At 31.0% G+C, this 20,851-nt stretch overlaps 1 protein-coding gene across 1 annotated transcript; it reads right to left on the bottom strand.

Annotated features, from left to right (window-relative positions):
* Window positions 1-2,387: 2,387 nt before the first annotated feature.
* On the bottom strand, window positions 2,388-5,485 carry LOC124845713 (putative aquaporin PIP1-4). Its single transcript, XM_047322863.2, has 4 exons — window positions 5,046-5,485; window positions 3,157-3,452; window positions 2,931-3,071; window positions 2,388-2,678 (listed from the first exon to the last, which is right to left on the bottom strand). The coding sequence occupies exons 1-4, from the start codon at window positions 5,377-5,379 to the stop codon at window positions 2,586-2,588; spliced, it is 864 nt and encodes a 287-aa protein (XP_047178819.2). The 5' UTR covers window positions 5,380-5,485; the 3' UTR covers window positions 2,388-2,585.
* Between the last annotated feature and the right edge of the window lie 15,366 nt (window positions 5,486-20,851).

Below are 20,851 nucleotides of genomic sequence, written 5' to 3'. Positions count from 1 at the left end.
TTCCTACCTACTCTCATGTGATATCTGAGCTTTCAAATTGGTTGATCGAGCTTTCTACCAAGCTCTCCAACTCCCATTGGTCGTCTGAGCTCTCCACCATCTCTCCTCACGCTTTCCGCTGAGTTTGTCACCGACCTCTTTACCCCGATCTTCTGATCTCTCAATCAAGTTCTCCAAAAGACTCTTCACTAAGATCTCCCATGTGTTGTCATCATGCTCTTTTGAATTGTCGATATGCTCCACCAATTTATCACTGAATCCTACATTGACCTATTAACCTAGCTCACCATCAACCTGCGAAGGCACCTCCATAGGCTGCCTGAGCTTTCTTGTCTCCTTTCTGAGCTGTCCGAGCTACTTAGTCGTCTGACCGACCAATCCATCATAGTTAGCTTCCCTATTGAGTTCCTTTTGTTGCTCAATTGTTGATTACAATTGATTTTACATGTTTTTTGTATGTATACTTTCATGAATAAATCGACTCCTTCAAAACTTTTACCTTGTTGTGTCCCAAGTTTAGTGTGTGTTTTTGTTTTCTTTTGTTTTAGTTAATATATGCTTGTTTTACCTCTAATCTCGCTTTAGCATTTGCTTAATCAAATTATGTCTCAATTCTATGTATCTGTTCTTTCCATTGTTTTACTATTTTGTAGCACATTGATGCAAATTAGTGTGTACTCTTTTTCTTTAATCAATGTTTTTCCTGAAATAGGTTTTGTTGGACAAGGTTTTAATGAGACACTACATATCTTTATGTTTCATGAGTACATGAATAGTTTTTGAATATGCGACTTCTTGGTAAATTCAAGTCTAACGTCCGAGCTTGAGACTACTCGGTAAATATGAGCCTAGTGTTTGAACATGCAACTACTTGGTAAATATAAGCCTAGTGTTTGAATATATGACTACTCAGTAAATCTAAGACCAGTGTTTGAATATATGACTACTTTGTAAATTCAAGCATGGGTGTCCAACCATGGACTTACTTCGAAAATACTCCAAGTATCTTCTGAGTGTTTAACCAAGGACCCACTTGAAAAACACTACAAGTACCTTATAAGTATGCAATTATGAACATTTTCGGAAAAAATCGAGTATAAATTAAGCGTCCAAAAGCATAATAATATAAGTGCTCGAGTACAACCCTACTATGAGCTAAAAACAATATACAACTCGTCCAAGAGTTAAAAGTAACATATAAAACCAAGTACAAAGAGCTAAAACCAACATATAAACTTGTTCATTTAATAACTTAGTCCACCTACAAAAGTTTTGGACTTATGGAGATACCTCGTGACCCAATTTTTTTTATTATTGTCAGACCCAAAACAATTCAATAAAGATGAGATTCAAATGAGATCTATATAAAATATTATCATTTCTAAAATCAGGAAAATATGATATTTATTATAAAATAAACCATTTAGGTTATAAGAAACTGAATCTACTTATTAAATTTATTAAATTCGTTGATATATGTTGAGATTATCTTATTTATTTGTTGTCATACTAATGTGCCAACAAATGCCTATAAATACTCTTAGGTATTAATCAAATTCAATACTTATTCTTTCATTTTCATACTCATAACATACCTTTTACTTACTTGAGAGTGAACTTCTCCTCTAGTTACAATTCATAGTTCCTACCCACTTCAAACATCAAACTAATTCACCTCATATTAACCTGATAAATTTTTCGGTAATAACATGTTCTGTTTTGTTACTTGCTCCAAATATTCAGAACAAAAATTTATTCGACTTTGCATTACAATTTTGCACTCATCTTAACAATCAAAATAAAGTTGCGCTGTATATATTTCATCCACACAAAACAAAGTTCCATTTATGAAGCGTTTTCGTCATGAAAAAAATAAATTAATACCCACACCTTAGAGTTTAGTTGATATTTTCATTACTAGACTTAACATTTCCCACCGCCAATTTATTGAAATTCAATCAAATAGTTCATTTCAATATTAAAAAATAATTTATATTCAAAATATACATGAAGATTTTGTTAGTTTTCACAACTCAACTACCCAACAAATCAGACTTAAGCACCTTATTTGTCACAAAAAAGTTCAAAGAGAGTTGATTATTCAACATCATAACGTATAACTGTCGAATAGTACACCTAAAAATAATTAATATCTACCTTATTATTTAGTAGGATAGTGAATTTTGTCAAACAAAATGAAATAATGTAGGATTTTTTTTCTGTCGTGCCTAGTATCAAGATCTAAATATATTTAGCCTCCTATGTCTGTCCTATTATACGCGAGACTTACTATTTTGAACGTGCGGGTGTGTGTGTATATATATATATATATAATATTATATACGATCATATACAGTTTCTACTTTGTGTAGGGATGCTCTTAAAAATAGAGAGAAATGAACCATGCTTACCTCTGTTTCAACAAGTTCTTTAGCGTATCCGAATACAGGAAATTTAAACAGATAAATAAAACATACATTAACAATAGTAGTAATAAATCATTAGCAGAAGTGATAGGAACATATTTTACATGGAAATTACTACTTTTATTTTTGAGGCATTGCTTCAATTTACCCTCTGTTGAATCACTTGGACGAGAAGGGGATGGCCCTGATCACTACCTGATGGTACAAAGCTGCAAGTGCTGCTCCAATGAAAGGCCCAACCCAAAAAATCCACTGCATCACAACGGTACAATTTGGAAAATTTAAACTATTTTTTAAATACACACTCTTAATAAGGAAAAATAAAAATTATTAATCAAATTTGTTGCCTTAATTACACGAATGATATGATAGTTTTTGTCACTAAATTGAATTACTGATTTGTTAATGTTTTTTTCCGGCTATAGAGAAAATACGTTTATAAGAAGTGAAAACAAAAAGAAAGGCAAGCAGAAAGAAATCTAAAGAAAATTAAAGATAACTCACATGTTCATCCCAAATTGAGTCGTTGTTGTATACAATGGCTGCACCAAGACTTCTAGCAGGGTTGATACCAGTCCCTGTAACAGGAATTGTAGCCAAGTGCACCAAAAAGACAGCAAACCCAATAGGCAATGGTGCCAATATCTAATCCATTCATATTTCTATTATTAGATTCGTGATCACAAAACAAGAACTAAGAAGCTGCAAATAAGGGAAAAGTTTTGCTTACTGGAACATGGGAGTCTCTAGCATTTCTCTTTGCATCAGTGGCAGAGAAAACAGTGTAAACAAGCACAAATGTACCAATAATCTCTGCTCCGAGGCCAGCCTTTCTGGTATACCCTGCACCGACTGAATTGGCACCACCACCAACTCTCTCGTACACGTTTGGCTGAAAGCCCTTAACTACACCTGCCCCACATATAGCTCCCAGGCACTGCATAATTATGTAAAATATTGCTCTTGTCAGAGACAGTTTGCGTGCCAAGAACAGCCCAAATGTCACTGCTGGGTTAATATGACCCCCTGCATTACCAAATTCAGACAAATCAAAAACCAAAATTAGGGAGATTACACATCATTCATGTTTTTCTTCATGGATATTAGTAGTTAGACATTAGTCCCTTTATATAATGAGGAGAGAAAATAGAATCATATGATACATGTAACTTACATCTCGTCAGATTAGCTTTGTCGTATATTTAATTCAGTTGTTGAATGTCTTCTGCTTCATAGTTTTAATCTATTAAAACATCTAAATTATTGCATTCTGAGGATATGAAAATGTATTCCTTCATGTTATATTTTCCCACACATCACTTGATCATGCCAAAACTTTATTTTCACCCCCTTTTGATACTTTCTCGCAAAATTTGATAACATTTTATGCATTTATTATTTACTACGACAGAGCTATATATATATAATATTCATTTGAATTATTGAAATGGATAAATTTTAAAATTTTATACTTTAATCAATGAATTAAAATATAAGTTTAACAATAAAATTATCCAAAAGAAATAAAAAGAATAAGTTTATATACAAATGAAAAAGTAATTTAAAAATAAAAAATAAAAAAATTTTAATTTGAATTTATTGATCAAATTATTAAAACATCTCTAAATACAATAATATATGTTCAAATAAAAATTTTAAAAATTTGTTCACCAAATACTTAAAAATAAAATTTCAAACCAAAAAATATATTTGTTTTAAAAAAATAAAAGAGAATAACTCGTACATGTTAAGACCAATTACAAGTTCCTGATTTTAATTTATTAACTAAATCATTTAAAAATATATCAAAGTAAAAAAAAATGTTTATATAAAATTTTAAAAATACATTAATCAAATTATGAAGAAAGTATTTCAAAATAAAAAATAAATTTATTCAAAAATTTAAAATAGTATAAAAATGTTAAAAATTAAAAAGAAAGAAGTCAAATACGACTTCTATAAAAGTAAAATAAAATAATAAAAAATCATTCATTCAAAACACGAATTTTATAGAAGAAAAAGAAAAAAGAAAAATAAAATTAAAAATGGGAAAAACGTATATATTTCCTTTTACCAAAAAATAAAAATTAAAGTTGTATTTTATAGCATGACTTTATTTTTGTAAACATAAAATCATGTCTAGAAAAGATTATTTGTTTATATTAAAGTGTATTTTCAGAACACGATGTAATCATTTAACTAATTTTTCTTAATCATTATTATTTCGGTAAGTTAGGATAGAAATTATATTTATATGCTTATGAAACTTAACTAAACATGGTATCTTGAATGTTTCATAACATGAAATTTTGACTGAAACTAGTATAAGGGAAACTCTCAAATTTGAAGAACTTTGGTACCTTTCACTCTTTCACTAAACATTAATTATTTTGTTTCACCTCTAAGATTTCTCTTTCAGATCTGACTCCTCTAGACTGAGGAATTCATGAATCTAACCAATTTTCTAGTTCACTTCAAAAGAATCATATCTAATCTTTCTTGCCATGAAAAGTCAAATATTTGTAATATATTGACATACCAAACATATAATTTTCACTTAAAAAACATGAAATATTTATAAAAATTAAAGAAAATAAATGATAGTCTATTTCATTTCACCTGAGATACCAGCAGTGCAGTAAACAAGAGCAAAGATCATTCCCCCAAAAGCCCAAGCAATGCCTTGGATGCCCACGGTGGAGCACTTGGAGTCTGATTTGGCCACACCCATGACAGTTAAGACTGTAATGTAAAGGAACAAGAAGGTGGCCACAAACTCTGCTATGCCAGCCCTATAGAAAGACCACGATGACAATTCTCCAGGCTCAAAGAGAGGCGCAGAGGGTGGCTCTCTGTAGTCTTTGGCATCTTGCACCTGCGCAGAAGTTCCTATCGGTTGCCTCTCCCCATATCTGTTTGCTCCGACTCTCACATCCTCTTCTTTTCCCTCCATCTTCTTCCAATGCGAGAGCGTTTAGAAAATGGGGTTCAGGTCAATGCAATGGAATGGTCACAAATGGCGGAGTGTGAAGAGGGGTATTTGTAGCGTGAGATTGGGTACATAGAGTGGGGAGTGTTAATGTTGTGGTGAGTTGTAAGGAAAATCGAAAAGAGTGCATGATGAAACTGTGCACTATGGTGACACTCCCACCGCCCAAGGACCGTAGGGATTAGGGGGACCCAGAGAAATTCATTTCTCTTGCCGTCACTGTGGTGGAAGGTGCACCTTTTTTCGTTCTCAACTTGCGCAATTCCTTCAAATGTGTTTGGTTTCAACTTTATTTGGAGTTTCAACTTAGGAGAGTAGATTCATAGATCAGGTATTTAATGTTGGGGACCTAGGTTTTAAATAATTTAATAAAATAAGTTGTACATCTGAGATAGCAATTGTAATTTTGTAAACTGCTCTTCATAAACTAATTTTATTTGAAAATTATTTATTTATTTATTTTTCAAAGTTATATTCAACTTGTGCAATTCCATACATTTCTGGTATCATATATATATATATATATATATATATATATATATATATATATATATATATATATTAATAAAAGTTCGCTTAGGTATAATTCGAGGTCCATCCCTGATACCTAGAGCTTACAATCACAAAATTTCAGTATGCTTTCTTACTATTACTTGAATGGATCATCTATATTAATATCAAGACTCCTTCTCTAACTACAATCCTAGATCTATTTCTAACATCTAGAAGCATGAGGAAAGCTAACTAGACCATAACTTGAAATCAGTTTCTACTGAATCTCAAGTAAGTCAAATAAGATGAGTGATTAGTTCATCTAACAACAAGTACAAATAAATTAAAAAATTTTATAATCGGAAGCAAACATTCATAAAAAAGATAGTACCAAATACAAAAGAGTTCAAAGTGGTTTACATCTCACTCCAACACCTAGGAGATTTAGCTCCTCATAATGAATGGAAAGAAGTTATAACATAGAAGAAACTTCATCTCCTAATCCTCTAAAGATGTGCTTTAAATACAAAGGAAAGGCGTGAGGAGACTCTGATTATTTCTCTAATATCTCTCTAAAAAGCCCTCTCAAAGGTCTCCGAAAATTCTTTCTAAAATAGAGTTTGAATTATGTTTTTATAGACTCTAACAACGTGGCAACAACAGTAGGATCCATTTCTCTAGTTGTGAGATTCCCTCCCTAATGAGGTTCCTATGTGGCTTAAGTTGCACAGTTCTAGGCTGAAGCCTCCTGAGATTACTTTCATGTGAAGTATTCTTCATGGCCTCAGCCTTAGGTAACGGCTCAAGGAAACCTTTCCTGATCGGTTTTCTTCGTGTGGCTAAAGGTCCATATTTTAGCGTTGCAGTCATGTTGTACCAGTTTACTGTAAAATGCTTAAAAGTTCTTTGTTTTTCTTCAAAATTCAACTTTGACTCTCTCATTTCATCAAAACCTACAAAAACAAGCAAAATTTGGGTGATTAGCATAGATATTTCATAGGGGTGGGCAAATAGAACTGAACTGCACTGTACTACTAAAATCTGTACTGAACTAAAAACTAATTTGTATAAACTGAACTGTAAAACAGTTCAAACAAACTGAACTGAACTATTTTTTGTTTTATCAAACTGGACTGAACTGAACTATACTAAATTGTACTAAACTACAATATAAACTAAGCTGAACTACTAACTATACTAATTTTAAACTGAATTATACTAATTTTAAACTGAATTGTATTAGTTTTTAAACTGAATTGTACTAGTTTTTAAACTGAATTATACTAGTTTTTAAACTGAATAGTATAACAATACATGTTCTTTTTAATTGAAATTTATTTTAATATTTATTTTATTTTATTCATAAGTGTCTTACAAATTAACTTTTTAATTATTTGATATTATTATTTTTTATTTTATTTATATTTCTTTTATTATTATATGTGTATGGAAATTATTTTATTATTTATTTATTTTATTTTATTTTTTATTTTTTTATTTATATTTATTTTGTCATGAATATTAGTTTACTTTTATATTTATTTTTTTAATTTTTTATTTATATTTTTTTGTTTTATATGTGTATATAATTTATTTCATCTTTTTATCTACTTATTTTATTTTAAAATAATTTTTTATTTATATTTATTTTGTTCCCTCATAAAATTGTTTTATTAATCAATTATTTATTATTTATACTTTATTGTGTAAAAATTAAACTAATATTTATTAATTATTATAATATAATAAAAGATTATACTAGAAAAGTTACTCTTAATAAACGTTTGTTAATTTTTTTTATCATTTGATATTTCTATAATATTAATTATTTTTGCTAATTACTATTTTTTTCTGATATTTCATTATATATTCATTTAATAAAATTTAACGTTAAAAAATATATTTTAGTTTTAGTATGTAAAATACTATCATTTAAAAATAATAATATTGATATTTATTTTAAAGTAAGTTGATTTTTAAAATAAATAGTTATTTTAGTGTGTGCGCTTACACACATTTTAATATCATTCAAAGTTTTTTTAACATATTTTTACATATTTAATAATATGTTAAATAATATAATATATTTAAAGTATTATTTTTTTATATAGTCTTTTTTTTATGATTTATATTATTTAATTATTTAATAAAATTAAATTTAAAAAAATATATTTTACTTTTATTACTTAAAAAGTAATATATGTTTATTGATGAAAAAATATAAAAATTTGTGATAAAAAAATTTTGTCTTAAAAAATTCATTATTAATTTTTTATCTGAACGGTTTCTTTTATTAATATTTTATTATTAAATAACGTTTTTTTAGCAAGACGGAGCAATTGAACGGGAACTAGAGAAGAGAAAAGAGTAGATACAGTTCTCACAGTTAACTGAACCAAAACTGTTATAAGTTCAGTTTTTAAAAACTGAACCATAAAATAGTATACTGAACTTTTAATAAAAGTGGATCAATTTTTTTAAGTATAATATAGTATAGTTAACTATAGTACAGTACAGATCAGTTATTTTTGCCCAACCCTAATATTTCATAGAATCAAGGCAAGATAAATGCTAAATCAACATTAAAATCAACGTATATTAGGCACTTATCACAAGTGGCCAAAAGGAATAAGCGGCACACCCCATCAAGCAGTAAACTAGGACATGTGACATGAATAAGAGGCCACTCCCTTTCTACACTTACTTTAAATTGAATAAGAATTAATGATTTGCCTACTATAATGTCTTATTATTTTTTGCAATCAAGTTTAAATGGGAGTATTTCTCCTAGGCTCTCCACTAAGGAACCTCCCTTGAGTAAGGCGTCCAAGTTTCTATTGAGAAACTTGAGAAAGTTCTAAGTTTTCTTTGCCTTCTTTGGTCCAAATTGTGAGCTTTAAGGTATGAATTAGTGCAATGAAGACTTTTTATGCCAACTAAAAAAGGATTTCTATGTTGGTTTTGGAACTGTCATATATAAAGTCAACTTAGAAAGCTTCTACTTTTTATGTTGGTTCTGAACCTACCATAGAAATTCCACATTATATGACGGTTATTGCCACAACCAACATAGAAAGTTACATTTTTTATGCTTGTGGAAGTCTAAGCACAACAATAGGCATGGGAAGATAAACCAGCATGAAATATGCATTGATGACCATCACCTAAGAATAAAATAATACAATAAAAATTATGTTACCTACTAACTTTAATCCACATTTTACAAAAAGTAAGACAAGGTTCCTCCTTGAAGGTTGAATGTACAACATGAGAATCAATTGAGAAAAAAATTGTACCTCATTGGTGAAGATGATTTTTAACCCATTGAAAAAGATTTCTCTTCTTTGGTCGTACTCACCAGTAGTATAAATAAAACATGCCACAAATTTATACAATAAATTATTGTTGAAAGTGTGAATTGAGAGAAGAGAAACCTTGTTGAAGACTCCAACATTACAATTCATGGTGACTTTCATGAGGAATAGATCATCGGTGACGAGAAACTTTTCGAAATAAGAGAATTGAAGCAGTTAATAAAGAACATCGTCACCCGTTAATAAGTGAGAGTATAGTGAAAATATAAAGAGGAGGATAAAAATAACGAGAGTACATCAAAGATAAAATCTACCATAATAAAAAATAAAATTAAAGATATTATGTCAATTATAATAATAAGTCAACATGCTATTTGTATTTTTAAATTAAAAATAATATAATAAATTTATATTTTATTACCAATTTACTACCAGCCGACTTACTATGCTACTTAATATATAATAAGTTTCTTCACATTTACAATTATTTTCAATCGTGCACATAATTTATAATTATTATAATAAATAGTTATAAACTCTATTTTTTTTTCACAGAATAATCAAATTCATATGTACTCAATAACTAATTGATGTACTCAACTAAAAAAAACCGAAAATCCTATAAATATAAATTCATTATGTAAGAAGTACGCACTTAATTATCTTATTCACTTTTATACTCTTATTTTATAATTTGTCTAAATTCTTAGTGATTTGAATATTAAAAATCTTCTGAAAAACTCGGTGACCAATCCATGAAAGTACCAACTCCACTTCCTAAAAGTATCATTCTTTTCATTTGATTCTTCAATATCATTTTTCGAGACTTCAATTTTGAATCAGTTGATTCTCTTCTAGATATCTTCTTTCTTTTTTTAATTAAGCTCAAACTTGATTTTGAATTCTTCTCTATTCAACTTTCATAAATTTTTCTCTTTAGAGAACTTTCTACAACTTGATCTTAATTCAATCAAAAAGTTCATTCATAGGATATTTCTTAATATTAATTTCATTTGAACGTTTGATTAAAAAAATTCTTTTTCCTTGATAATAATATTAGTTGTAATTCATATCAAATCAGTATGTTAATGTGCATGGGTAATGAAATATCAAAAACCTATTTTAAATCATAATGTATACTATAAATATTCTAACATTAAAGTGGTTTGATTGAGTCGTCTAATAACTTAAGTTGCTTAGGATTGTTGATCATCTCACACTTAAATAGTCTAATAACTTAAGCTCTCGTAGACAGTATAATTCTTTGTTGTCAATGTCTTAGACATCAAGCACCTTAATTGACTTAGATTCTCTATATACTTGGATCCTCTAGAGCATTCTACTACTAATTCTACTGTTAGTCTCCTCTGAACGTTGACTTGCTTAGTGTTTCAATTTGATAATACCGTACATGATACTTGATAAAGTTAACGTTAATGTGTACGTGATAATCTAGTAGACTGGATCACTGTGAAAGTTTTTCTTTTCTCACCTTTATATGATTTATTTAATTATAGTATGTCACTTTCAATTTATTCTTTAAACTAAGTACGATAAACGAGTCTTTTTAATTAAGTAATACGTTGCATATGAGAAGAAACATCAGCATCCTCCCTTATTTCTTCTTGCTTATATTTTGTATTATTATTCATTTGTATACCAAGTCCACAATTTAAAATTTAAATACACACAATATTAAATATAGATTTTAAAATATGATTTTAAATATCATAAAAACTTCAAAATAAATTTTGAATATCATATAAATATCTTATAATTTAGTCATAATATTTTATTTAAAACTTAAAAAACTTTTGTTTGTGTTGTCTTAGATTTACTTAATAACTATTATTATTTATAACTTACTTTGTCTTAAAGACAATATATTATTTTATAAGGACAACAAATATTATTATTTCTTTCATACTTATATATTTATTATGTCAAAAATATAATATAAAGAAAAACATCGTAGACTTTTAAATTTTGAGACTAGCTTTCAATACACTGTGAGTTGCTTGATATATAAAGGATGAAACAAAAGTATGAAAATATAGTTAATTGGTCTGTTTAGACATAATTTGTTATTTTTATGTGGAAAGATTACAAATGACGAGAAAAGATTAAAATTGATTTTTCTTTTTTTAAGAATTTTATTGACAGCTCATACTTTCAGAAACAATATGATTCTTTTACTCTTAAAAGATAAAATCAGAGACGTCAGTTTACAAAATTTCTAACTTGTAATTATTCTGTCGTAAGATACACGTTGAACTTATTATAGGGTTTTGGTTTTTGTGAAACAGTATAAAGTCGGCGCTGTGAATGCCACACGTCTTCCCACAGAAAAGCAAGCAGCTTAATGGAACGTGATGATGAAGCAAAAGCAATGCAACCAGAATAATTCCAAACCTTTCTGTAACATGCTCTCAATACTTTATATTTTTTTCTCATTAAATGACAAAGTTATTAATCCCATAGCTCTTGGTAAGTGGAAGTGGACCATGACCTTGGATCAACTTTACATAAACATATTTTATAATATTATTATTAATTAATATTTACTAATATAATAAAATAATAACATATATTTACATAAATGTTATTTTTATCTAAAGTTTAATTCCTAATTTTGTATTTTTGTAGTAAATTTTATTAAAATTAAAGGTGTTAGTAATATTATTTTTATAATATTTAAGATGTTATTGTGGAAGTAAAATTTACTAATAAATTAAAAATAGAGATAAAAATATGTTAATTTTTTTTAAAACAATAACTATTAGTATGATGTTAAATAAATTCATCTATTTGATATTGTTTGATAAAAGGATAAGATTAATTGATTATGAGCAATATTCAATTTTAAAATTAAATAAAAACACAAAATGGATATACACAAATATACGTCTCTATCATTATATGTATTTCAGATACATATTTTTCTCTTTGTTCTTGTCTTCATAATATTCGTAACATATCATTATTAAAAAAATTGCTTTTTAACTCGCGGTATAGGTATCGGTTTAGGAAAAACCGAAGTCTATCAAAACACGGTAGTATTTTTGTAATTTAGGTGAACTTATATGCCTCGGTTCAAGGGAACCCGAAACATATAAGTAATATTACCTCGGTTCATAGCAAAACCGATGCCTAAAAGTTGTCTGACACATCTGAATTTTGAAATCTGCAGAGAATCTATGGTTTCGGTTCAGTAAGAACCGATGCAAATCCATATTTATGCCTCGGTTTAGGCGGGAACCGAGGCATATAGCTATTTAATATTTTTTTTAGGACTATATGCCTCGGTGGAGAGCGAACCGGTGCATTAAAAAATTACCCTAACTCCTGCATGTTTCACTATGATGTTTCATTTCCCACGTTTCACTTTCCCTGCAACCCCTCCCATTCCCCTGCAACCCCTCCCATTCTCCAGTCCCCCCTCCCTCTGCATCCCCAGGACGCTGCGACTTCCATTCTCTAGTCCCCTTTCCCTCAACTCCACTGCGGCTCTCATTCTCCAGTCCCCTCTCCCTCAACTCCATCATTCTCTCACCAGATGGCTTCTCCCTCTGCATCCCCAGGACGGTGCGGCGAGGCGAGACGAGACGAGACGGTGCGGCGAGGACAGATCTCACGACGGTGCGACGAGGCGAGACGGTGCAGCGAGGCGAGACGAGACGAGGCGAGATGAGACGGTGCGGCGACGGTGCGACGAGGACAGATCTCGCGATGGTGCGGCGAGGCGAGAGAACTCCGACGGCGCGACGGTGCGGCGAGAGCCCGCGACGGTGGCTGCAATGGCGGAAACCCTTTTTTGCGTTTTTTGGTTTTTGATTTTTGGTTTTTGGTTCTCTTTCTTTGCAGGTAGATGGCGAAATGCATTGATTTTTTGTTTTTGGTTTGGATCTCTATCTCCCGTCTGTTCTCTCTGCTTCCTATTCCCCTTCTTCTTTGATTGTCAAAGTAATTTTGTGCTTCCTATTCCCTTTCTTCTTTGATTGTCAAAGTAATTTTGTGCAAAGACATGGATGAAAAGAATTGCAGAAAAGAGAAAGAAGTTTAACCAGAAAAGAGAAAAAAGTTTAACCAAATAAACAAACATAAAAACTCTGATCTCGTTCTGATCTCGTTGAAAATAAAAAAATTAAAAGACTCTACTGCCTCGGTTGTTTTTGAACCGAGTCAGAATCTGAAACCTTTTGATTCGGTTTAGGACCGAGCTAAAAAATCCATTTTTTTTTACCTCGTGTGCATATACACCGGTTATAGAACCGGTGTCTATTTGAAAAAATAACCGAGGCAGTATAGGTTGATTGCACTAGTGTATATAGATAATCTAAGAAACTTATATATATATATATATATATATATATATATATATATATATATATATATATATATATATATATATATATAAAGTAAGTATATAAATTGATCTTTAGTTTTGAATTTTTTTCAATTGTTTGTTTCTTTTATTTTATAATCCAAAATTCACTCATAATTTTATTGTAATAATCCAAGAAAATAAAATACTACTACTTGGATTCCTAAAAATATTACATAAAATTGCTCATATATAGATAAAAGGAACATACATAAAGATATAAATATATTGTGTAATTATCATCGTTTCAACTCAAATATATATATATATATATATATATATATATATATATATATATATATATATATATATATATATATATATATATATATATATATATATATATATATATATATATATACTAAACTCAATTATTTGAAATCACTGAAAAAAGATATGTTAAATGTGACATTTATAATAAAGTGTCATAATTTGTTTTTGGCTTATTATCTATTTTGATCCTTATTTTTGTTAGTTTTATTCAAAGTGGTTCTTGACTTTTTTGGATTATCGAGGTGAATTCAATTTTTGTATTTTTTGTTCAGTTTGGTCCTTTACTATAACATCATCTAAATTGTTAATGACAGAGTGTCCACGTGAACTATTAGTGAATGAGGTGTAACGTTTAGATATAATGAGAATTGCCCAATGAGGGAGTGTCAGATGACAGTTTTATCTTCCACCTAAAATTAAGATTTTGTTGTGATGGAGGTTGATTGTCGAAGATGGAGACGTGAGAGGTCGCGACAAGTGCTTGAGATTTTGGGACGAAAATGGATTTATAATTTAGACTGACTCCTTTTTTCCTCTAGAGGTTGCGTGGTGTGATGTTGAACACGAGGGTTTCACGATTTGGGTTTTCTGATTTGCGATGGTTGTAGTTTCTAGTTCTGGGTTTCTCTGTTTCGAAGTTTGAGGCAAAGATGATGTTATGTGGTGGTTGACGAAGATGGAAGGATCGAACAAGTAGAGAAGATCTCGCGATTTAGGATTCATGATTTGGGATTTCGTGGTGCTCTCGAACTATTATGGTGGTTGTCGTAGTGGTTAAGGAGGGTTTCACGTTTCCAGTTTCTCTAATGCGAATAGATTCGAACAAACTTGGATTTGGGTTTTCAGATACAAGTTGCTCATGGTTGTTCGATGAAAGACAAACAGGCTCGTGATAGCTACTACTCACTGATTTATGAGGTTGAAGGAGATGATGGTGGTGGGTTTTGATGACTAACGACTTTTGCGATAGTCCGATGATGGAGTGACTGTTTTGATGGTGGCTAGGATTTTGGATGGTGAGAGGTTAAACATGATGATGTGGCCACATTCAATTACCATGTTTCTGTCAAAGCGACTGCAGCGGAATGGTTAGCGTGGGATAACAAACCAAGAGGGTTTTTAATACGAACGTGTGCCTTTTAATTTATACTCAATTAAACTTACCAAGCAAATAATAAAGACAAATAAAGAGAGTAAGGTTGAGAGAAATTTGCACAGATGATTTTATCTTGGTTTGGATCTTACCAATCCTACGTCTAATCGCTTATCTCAAAACAAGATAAACAGTTTACTACTCACAAAACAATTACAAATTACAATCACAAAGAAACAATTTGTAAAAGTTTAGAAACCACCTCTCTTGATAACACAAGAGATGAACCTGCACCTCCTTTGAGTCTTCACAAAGGATGAACACCTCCTCTGAAAACTTCACGAAGGATGAACTTCCTCTTCCGAATACCTCCTTAGACACACCAAGGATGAACTGGCTATTTCCTCTATCACCGTAGCATCACTTCACCAGCTCCACAGACACGAGTTTCACAAGCCGAACAATAACACACAAGTCTCAATGATTTATGAGTACTAGAGCACAAGGAAAGAGTTGTTGTTGATGGATAAGGAGAGCCTATTTATAGACTCAAGCAAATACTCTTACATTCTTCGTAAATGGCCATTTAACGCTTTTAATCGATTAATACAAGTGTTAATCGATTAAAATGAGTACAACGACTAGTTTTCAAAAACCAGCAAACTCCAACGGCTATCTTTAATCGATTATTCTTAGGATTAATCGATTAGCTAATCGATTAAAATAGGTAATAAATCAATTATTTGCATGCCAGTTGAGTTTTCAGCACCTGTAACGTTTTAATCGATTAATACTTGATTTAATCGATTAAAACCATGTGTTTTTGATGATGAACAAAAAATACAAAGTATGAAAGTACAAGAATCAAAACCTACTACGAATCTAAGTCCTAAACATTAAACTACAATTATTACAAAAACTTTTAATAACAAAACAAGTCTTCAAAGGATCTTCTTGAATCTCGATATATCTTGACTTGATTTGGATATCATCAAAACTTCATCTTCATCATTTTACTAATAGTTTCTACATCATACTTCATTTACGTTACCATGTATGTAAAAAAGTTACACCTCATTTAATAATGATACACGTGGACACTACACTTAACTGTTTATACGTCATTATAGAAAATTACCAAATTAAACAAAAGTTCCAAAAATTAAAATCACTTTAAACGTCCAAACAAATTAAAGATCATTTTAAACAAAACTTACTAAAATAAAAATCAAATTAGACATTAAACCACGATGTTTATAAGTATCATATTCTTGCATATCAAATATGACGTTTAGGGGTATCATTTAATAACTATACTAAATTCATTGTGCGCTCTTAATAGTCTCTTTTCTTATGTTAAAATCCCTTTTTAATTGTCCTCTATTCACTTCCATGATTAATAATTCTGTTCACTTGGATGATTAATAATTCTATTCACTTGGATGGTCATTTTAACATTATTGAAATATAGATCTACTTATGTTCTGTACCAGTTCATAATCACAATAAAATCCAGAACTCGCAGATAATACATAGCAGACGGGTAGAAAAAACAAAATAAGAAACGCATGTTATCTAAGCTAATCTTATTCTTTTGTTAGAGGATCTAACAAAAATTCAAAGAAAACACAAATATATTCATATTCACATATCCAGACACAGTTTCATTAAATTCCAATTCCAGAATTTCAATTTTCAATAAAAATGCCATTTACAATTAATTCAACCAAAATCCAAATTAAATCCCTATATTCATTCTTCCTATTTCAAGATCATAAAACACTCGAAAATTCTCTTCGACTTGGTCTTTGTCTCGCAAGCCAATTTCGAAACCGCGGGAATGAAACTAGGAGTTTCGTTAATCCTGTTTTGTTCAATCTTGGTGCTGAAACCATGAGAACAGAGGCCTCACATATTTGTGTCTGATTCTAAATCTGTCACCGACGTGGAACAGAGGTCAAGTATCGGAGTTGTTGTAGGCGGAGCTAGGGCTGGGTGTCACACATGGTATTCCAATTCAAGGTAATGTCTGGCGATAGAGAGGACAGTGGAGGGCTTGCGCTATCTTCAAGAATGGAGAGAGGTGTTGTGTGAGCAGGGTGCAACACAGATTGCAGATCTAGCTTGATACCCATAATCGGCGGTGACTTTTGTCAGAAGGTGAAAATGCGCGAAATGAGCTGGGACTGGCGTTGAGTAAAATTGAGGTTGGGTTGACCCAAGCACTTCCCACACCCCTTTTAGTCTTCTGCACCCCCTTAGCACTGTATTCGGCCTCATTTAATTTGCCTGTCGCACTCCCAAGTTCTCTTTGCACCACAAGTTTCTTATTCAGCATTTATTTTTTTCATTTTCATTGTGAATGTATGAGCTAGAATAGTGTTGTCGGATTCATCCTAAAAAAACTAAAATGAAAATATTTACAAAAAGTTTTATAAAAGAACTATGTAATTCTGTATTTTCATTACATAGGAATAATGTCACGGACAAAATAAAAATTTCAAACATGTCTTCTTTATTATTTCGCATTTTTGTTGTTTGATTTTTGGGAAAAAAATATTTTAAAAGTTATATTAATTTTATATACCAAATTAAAGGAAATCATGTTTAGAAGAAAGTTCTAAGTAACGTAATTAAATTTTGAACCTTAAATCGGACTTGGTAACGTGCCATTTTAATAATATAAAAATTATTAAAATAAAATATTACATATATAATAATAAAACAATTAGGTAAAACAAGCATATCACAAAAAATGATTTATACATGTAAAAACTATTAAACTACACATTTGCTTCACTTTGACCTCTCACCGGAGCCAAAAGACGTCTCTCTACTAAGCTCACCATTTAGAGGATTATTACAAAAGAGAAGATAAACACGCAATAGACAACACAAAAGAAAATATAAGCTAGTGATACAAAAAAAAATCAATATATACATTAATATTTCACTCATGAATATTATTTATTATAAAACAATCCATCTTAAACATGCCAAAACCTAGATCGTACTATACGAATTTAGTATGAATGTCAAGCTATGGTTGATCGTGCACTTGTGGTGACCTTTACTGCTTTGCAAAGCCATTGTCAATAGGTTTCACCCTACCACACTTACAAGGTTAGTTTGTACCTCATCTTAGGTCATACGGGAAGCACTTAGGCTAAGACCTTCTGCTACTCTCACCATATGTACCTAACCTCTCTACTTGAGAATGAATGATCATTAGAGTTTCAGGATAACTGTTAAAATGTCGACAAGTGTACCGAATTGTATCAAGTAATAATAAGTGGTAAGACCAAGTATCATTTCCAAGAGACTCACGACACTAGACAGTTATGTAATTACTTAACTAATTAAGACATAAGAACAACTTTTGGGGTTTTTGAATGCAAATGCAATAAAAATAAACATGAATGCAATTTGATCAATTGAAGAAAAACACAAAGGTGAATGAATCATATTGAAATTATGAGATGAGTTTGTTGTTGGGGTTTAGATTTCACCTAGTTTACTCTCAGGCATATAAGAATTCATCTTCTTCATTCAATTGTTAACGTCACTCTCTAAATTACTTAAAACCCGATCCCTCGGTGAAGAAAGCCTATCATTAATTACTAGACCACAATCCCTTGAATCCCTAATAATTAATTCTGCATTACGATTAGGAGCTTAAGACGACCAATTCTCTTATCCCCATCCCTAGGCAATATTACTCTTGGGAGAAATTCTCCAGATTCTGGTTTTTAGGTATTTTGCAATAACAAAGAAGACCAAAAAATCATGCCATGAGTGATCAAAACATAACAAGCATAGAACAAAGGAGAAAATCCCTAACAATTAATGAAAAAAGCACAAATAATCAAAACCAATTCAAATACATGAGAGTTCACAAGGTTACATCATCCCCCAACAACAAATTGAATTTAGTTCCCCCTTGTCATGGAGAAACTAGATGAACAATGGAATGAAAGAATGGAAGAGATAGAAAAACCCTAGAAAGAGAAGAGGAGAGTTGTCACATCCCCAAATCTACCCCTAAAGGAGTGAAACATATGTTTCTGTGCTTATGCCATCAAAAGGTACAATCCCTAGGACGTCCAAGTCCTTAAATAGATAAAAAAATAACAGAAAACGGGTCCAGGCCCAACATGCTGGCGCTCAGCAAATGGACCGATCGGTTTTACTTTGTTAACCGTTCGGCCTCACACGGTTGACCGATTGGTTCTAGGTCGAGCAAGTGTCATGGACCGATCGGTTTTACTTTGTCAACCGTTCAGCCTCACACTGTTGATCGTTCGGCCTCTCCTTTCTCAAACCATTCGGTTTGTCAACCTTTCTCTCAAACCGTTCGACAATTGTCCTCTTTCTCACACCGTTCGGTCTACATTCTCCTCTATCACAAAGTTCGGTCTATCTTCTTGAACCGATCGGTCTATCTTCTTGAATCGTTCTGTCTTGATTCTCCTCTTTCAAATCATTCCAATTTCCTACAAAATCAAGAGAATTTAGTGATAAAAACTTCAAGTATAACCTCAACTCTCTTATTCATAAAACTAAACTAAAAACATGAGTTCAAGCAAGCTTCTAAGTCCAAAAAGGGTTAATTTAGTATCAAAATTGCATCACAGATAACGATATTTTCAATCGTTGTCAATAACCTCCAAGACTGATGTGGTCATAGATAGGGCAAAGGATGAAGAGAATAAAGGAAGATAAGAAGCCTAAAAAGAATAGAATATGTTTCATTGGCTTGTATTTGCCTCTTTTGTTCTTTCGTTAATTCTAGTTGTAAAGAAGCTTACAAACTCTTCTTTTCTTTATAGTACAAGCAATGTGGGACTTCACATAGCTTGGACTTAAAGAAAAAAGAAGAATAAATAAGCCTTCTCATTTTGTTGCTTGTAATGCAAGTAGTCTTAGCTAGTTTTCATTTTTGAACTCTAGGAGTGCTAGGAAGCTTATAAAACCTTTTGGAATGAGAGAATTAAGCAATATTTGACTAAGAAACACCTAGGAATGCTGGTGGTCAGGCCTTTGAGCATTCAAGTCACACATATCTTGAAATTCTTCACCAAAGTCATTCCAAAAGCTATATAAGCAACCTAGGGGGTCTCCTTTGTACTCACCTTTGAATGAATGAACTTTTAAGAGTGAATTGCAATCTTGCTTTTCTTCTTAGAGATAGTGATTTGTTTCTTAGTCAACTTTGAGCTCACCTTTGTCATTAGTTTACTCTTCTCAAAGCATGTACTTCCCCATCAAAGACTGAGCTCCCTACATTCATACCAACAATAATTTGAAAAAACCAACCAATAATTTCACCTTAGCAGCTACACTCGCTCAACGAGACTACAGAGTTCAGCAACATTAATTCTGTAGAATTTACACCCCTCAACCCGTCATGACCTATCCTATACATATTTTCCAACTTCTAACATTCCTAGATTGAACTATAAACTAAAATTAACCTAACCAAAAGTATAGAAACCAACCTAACCTCGTTTAAAATTATTTTACCTCAAGATTCCAATCCAAAACTAACTAAAACCACACTTTAGAGACCAGAATTGAACTCCACAAGTTCTTGCTCATATTTGAGAATCTTAGAGGTCTGAACAAGTCATAAATGACTAAAAGACAGACCCCAACCACTCCAAATTGCCTCACAAATTAAATAGTTCACAACTCAAAAAAGTTCCAAACAACCATTCAATATAACCTAAAATACCATACCTTTATTTAGACCTTTATTTCTCAAACTCATATATTAAAACCCCCATTTTTTAGATAAAAATAACATACAATTCAACCTAACTTTTCCTTCCCAAAAATTTCAATTCAACTAACATCACAAATTGCATTAAACTAAGTTTG

Source organism: Vigna umbellata, chromosome 11, assembly GCF_029865625.1.
Source record: "Vigna umbellata cultivar VRB3 chromosome 11, Vumbellata_1.0, whole genome shotgun sequence".
In the NCBI taxonomy this organism is placed as follows: domain Eukaryota; kingdom Viridiplantae; phylum Streptophyta; class Magnoliopsida; order Fabales; family Fabaceae; genus Vigna; species Vigna umbellata.
This window is presented reverse-complemented; position numbering and strand designations above follow the sequence as displayed.

What these genes read in the sequence shown, in the direction of transcription:
- LOC124845713 (XM_047322863.2), bottom strand. Translation starts at nt 5,379, where the DNA reads ATGGAGGGAAAAGAAGAGGATGTGAGAGTCGGAGCAAACAGATATGGG. An exon ending in CTAGAGACTCCCATGTTCCA is followed by an intron (nt 3,072 to 3,156) that starts GTAAGCAAAACT and finishes TGAATGGATTAG; the next exon opens with ATATTGGCACCATTGCCTAT. An exon ending in ACTCAATTTGGGATGAACAT is followed by an intron (nt 2,679 to 2,930) that starts GTGAGTTATCTT and finishes GTTGTGATGCAG; the next exon opens with TGGATTTTTTGGGTTGGGCC.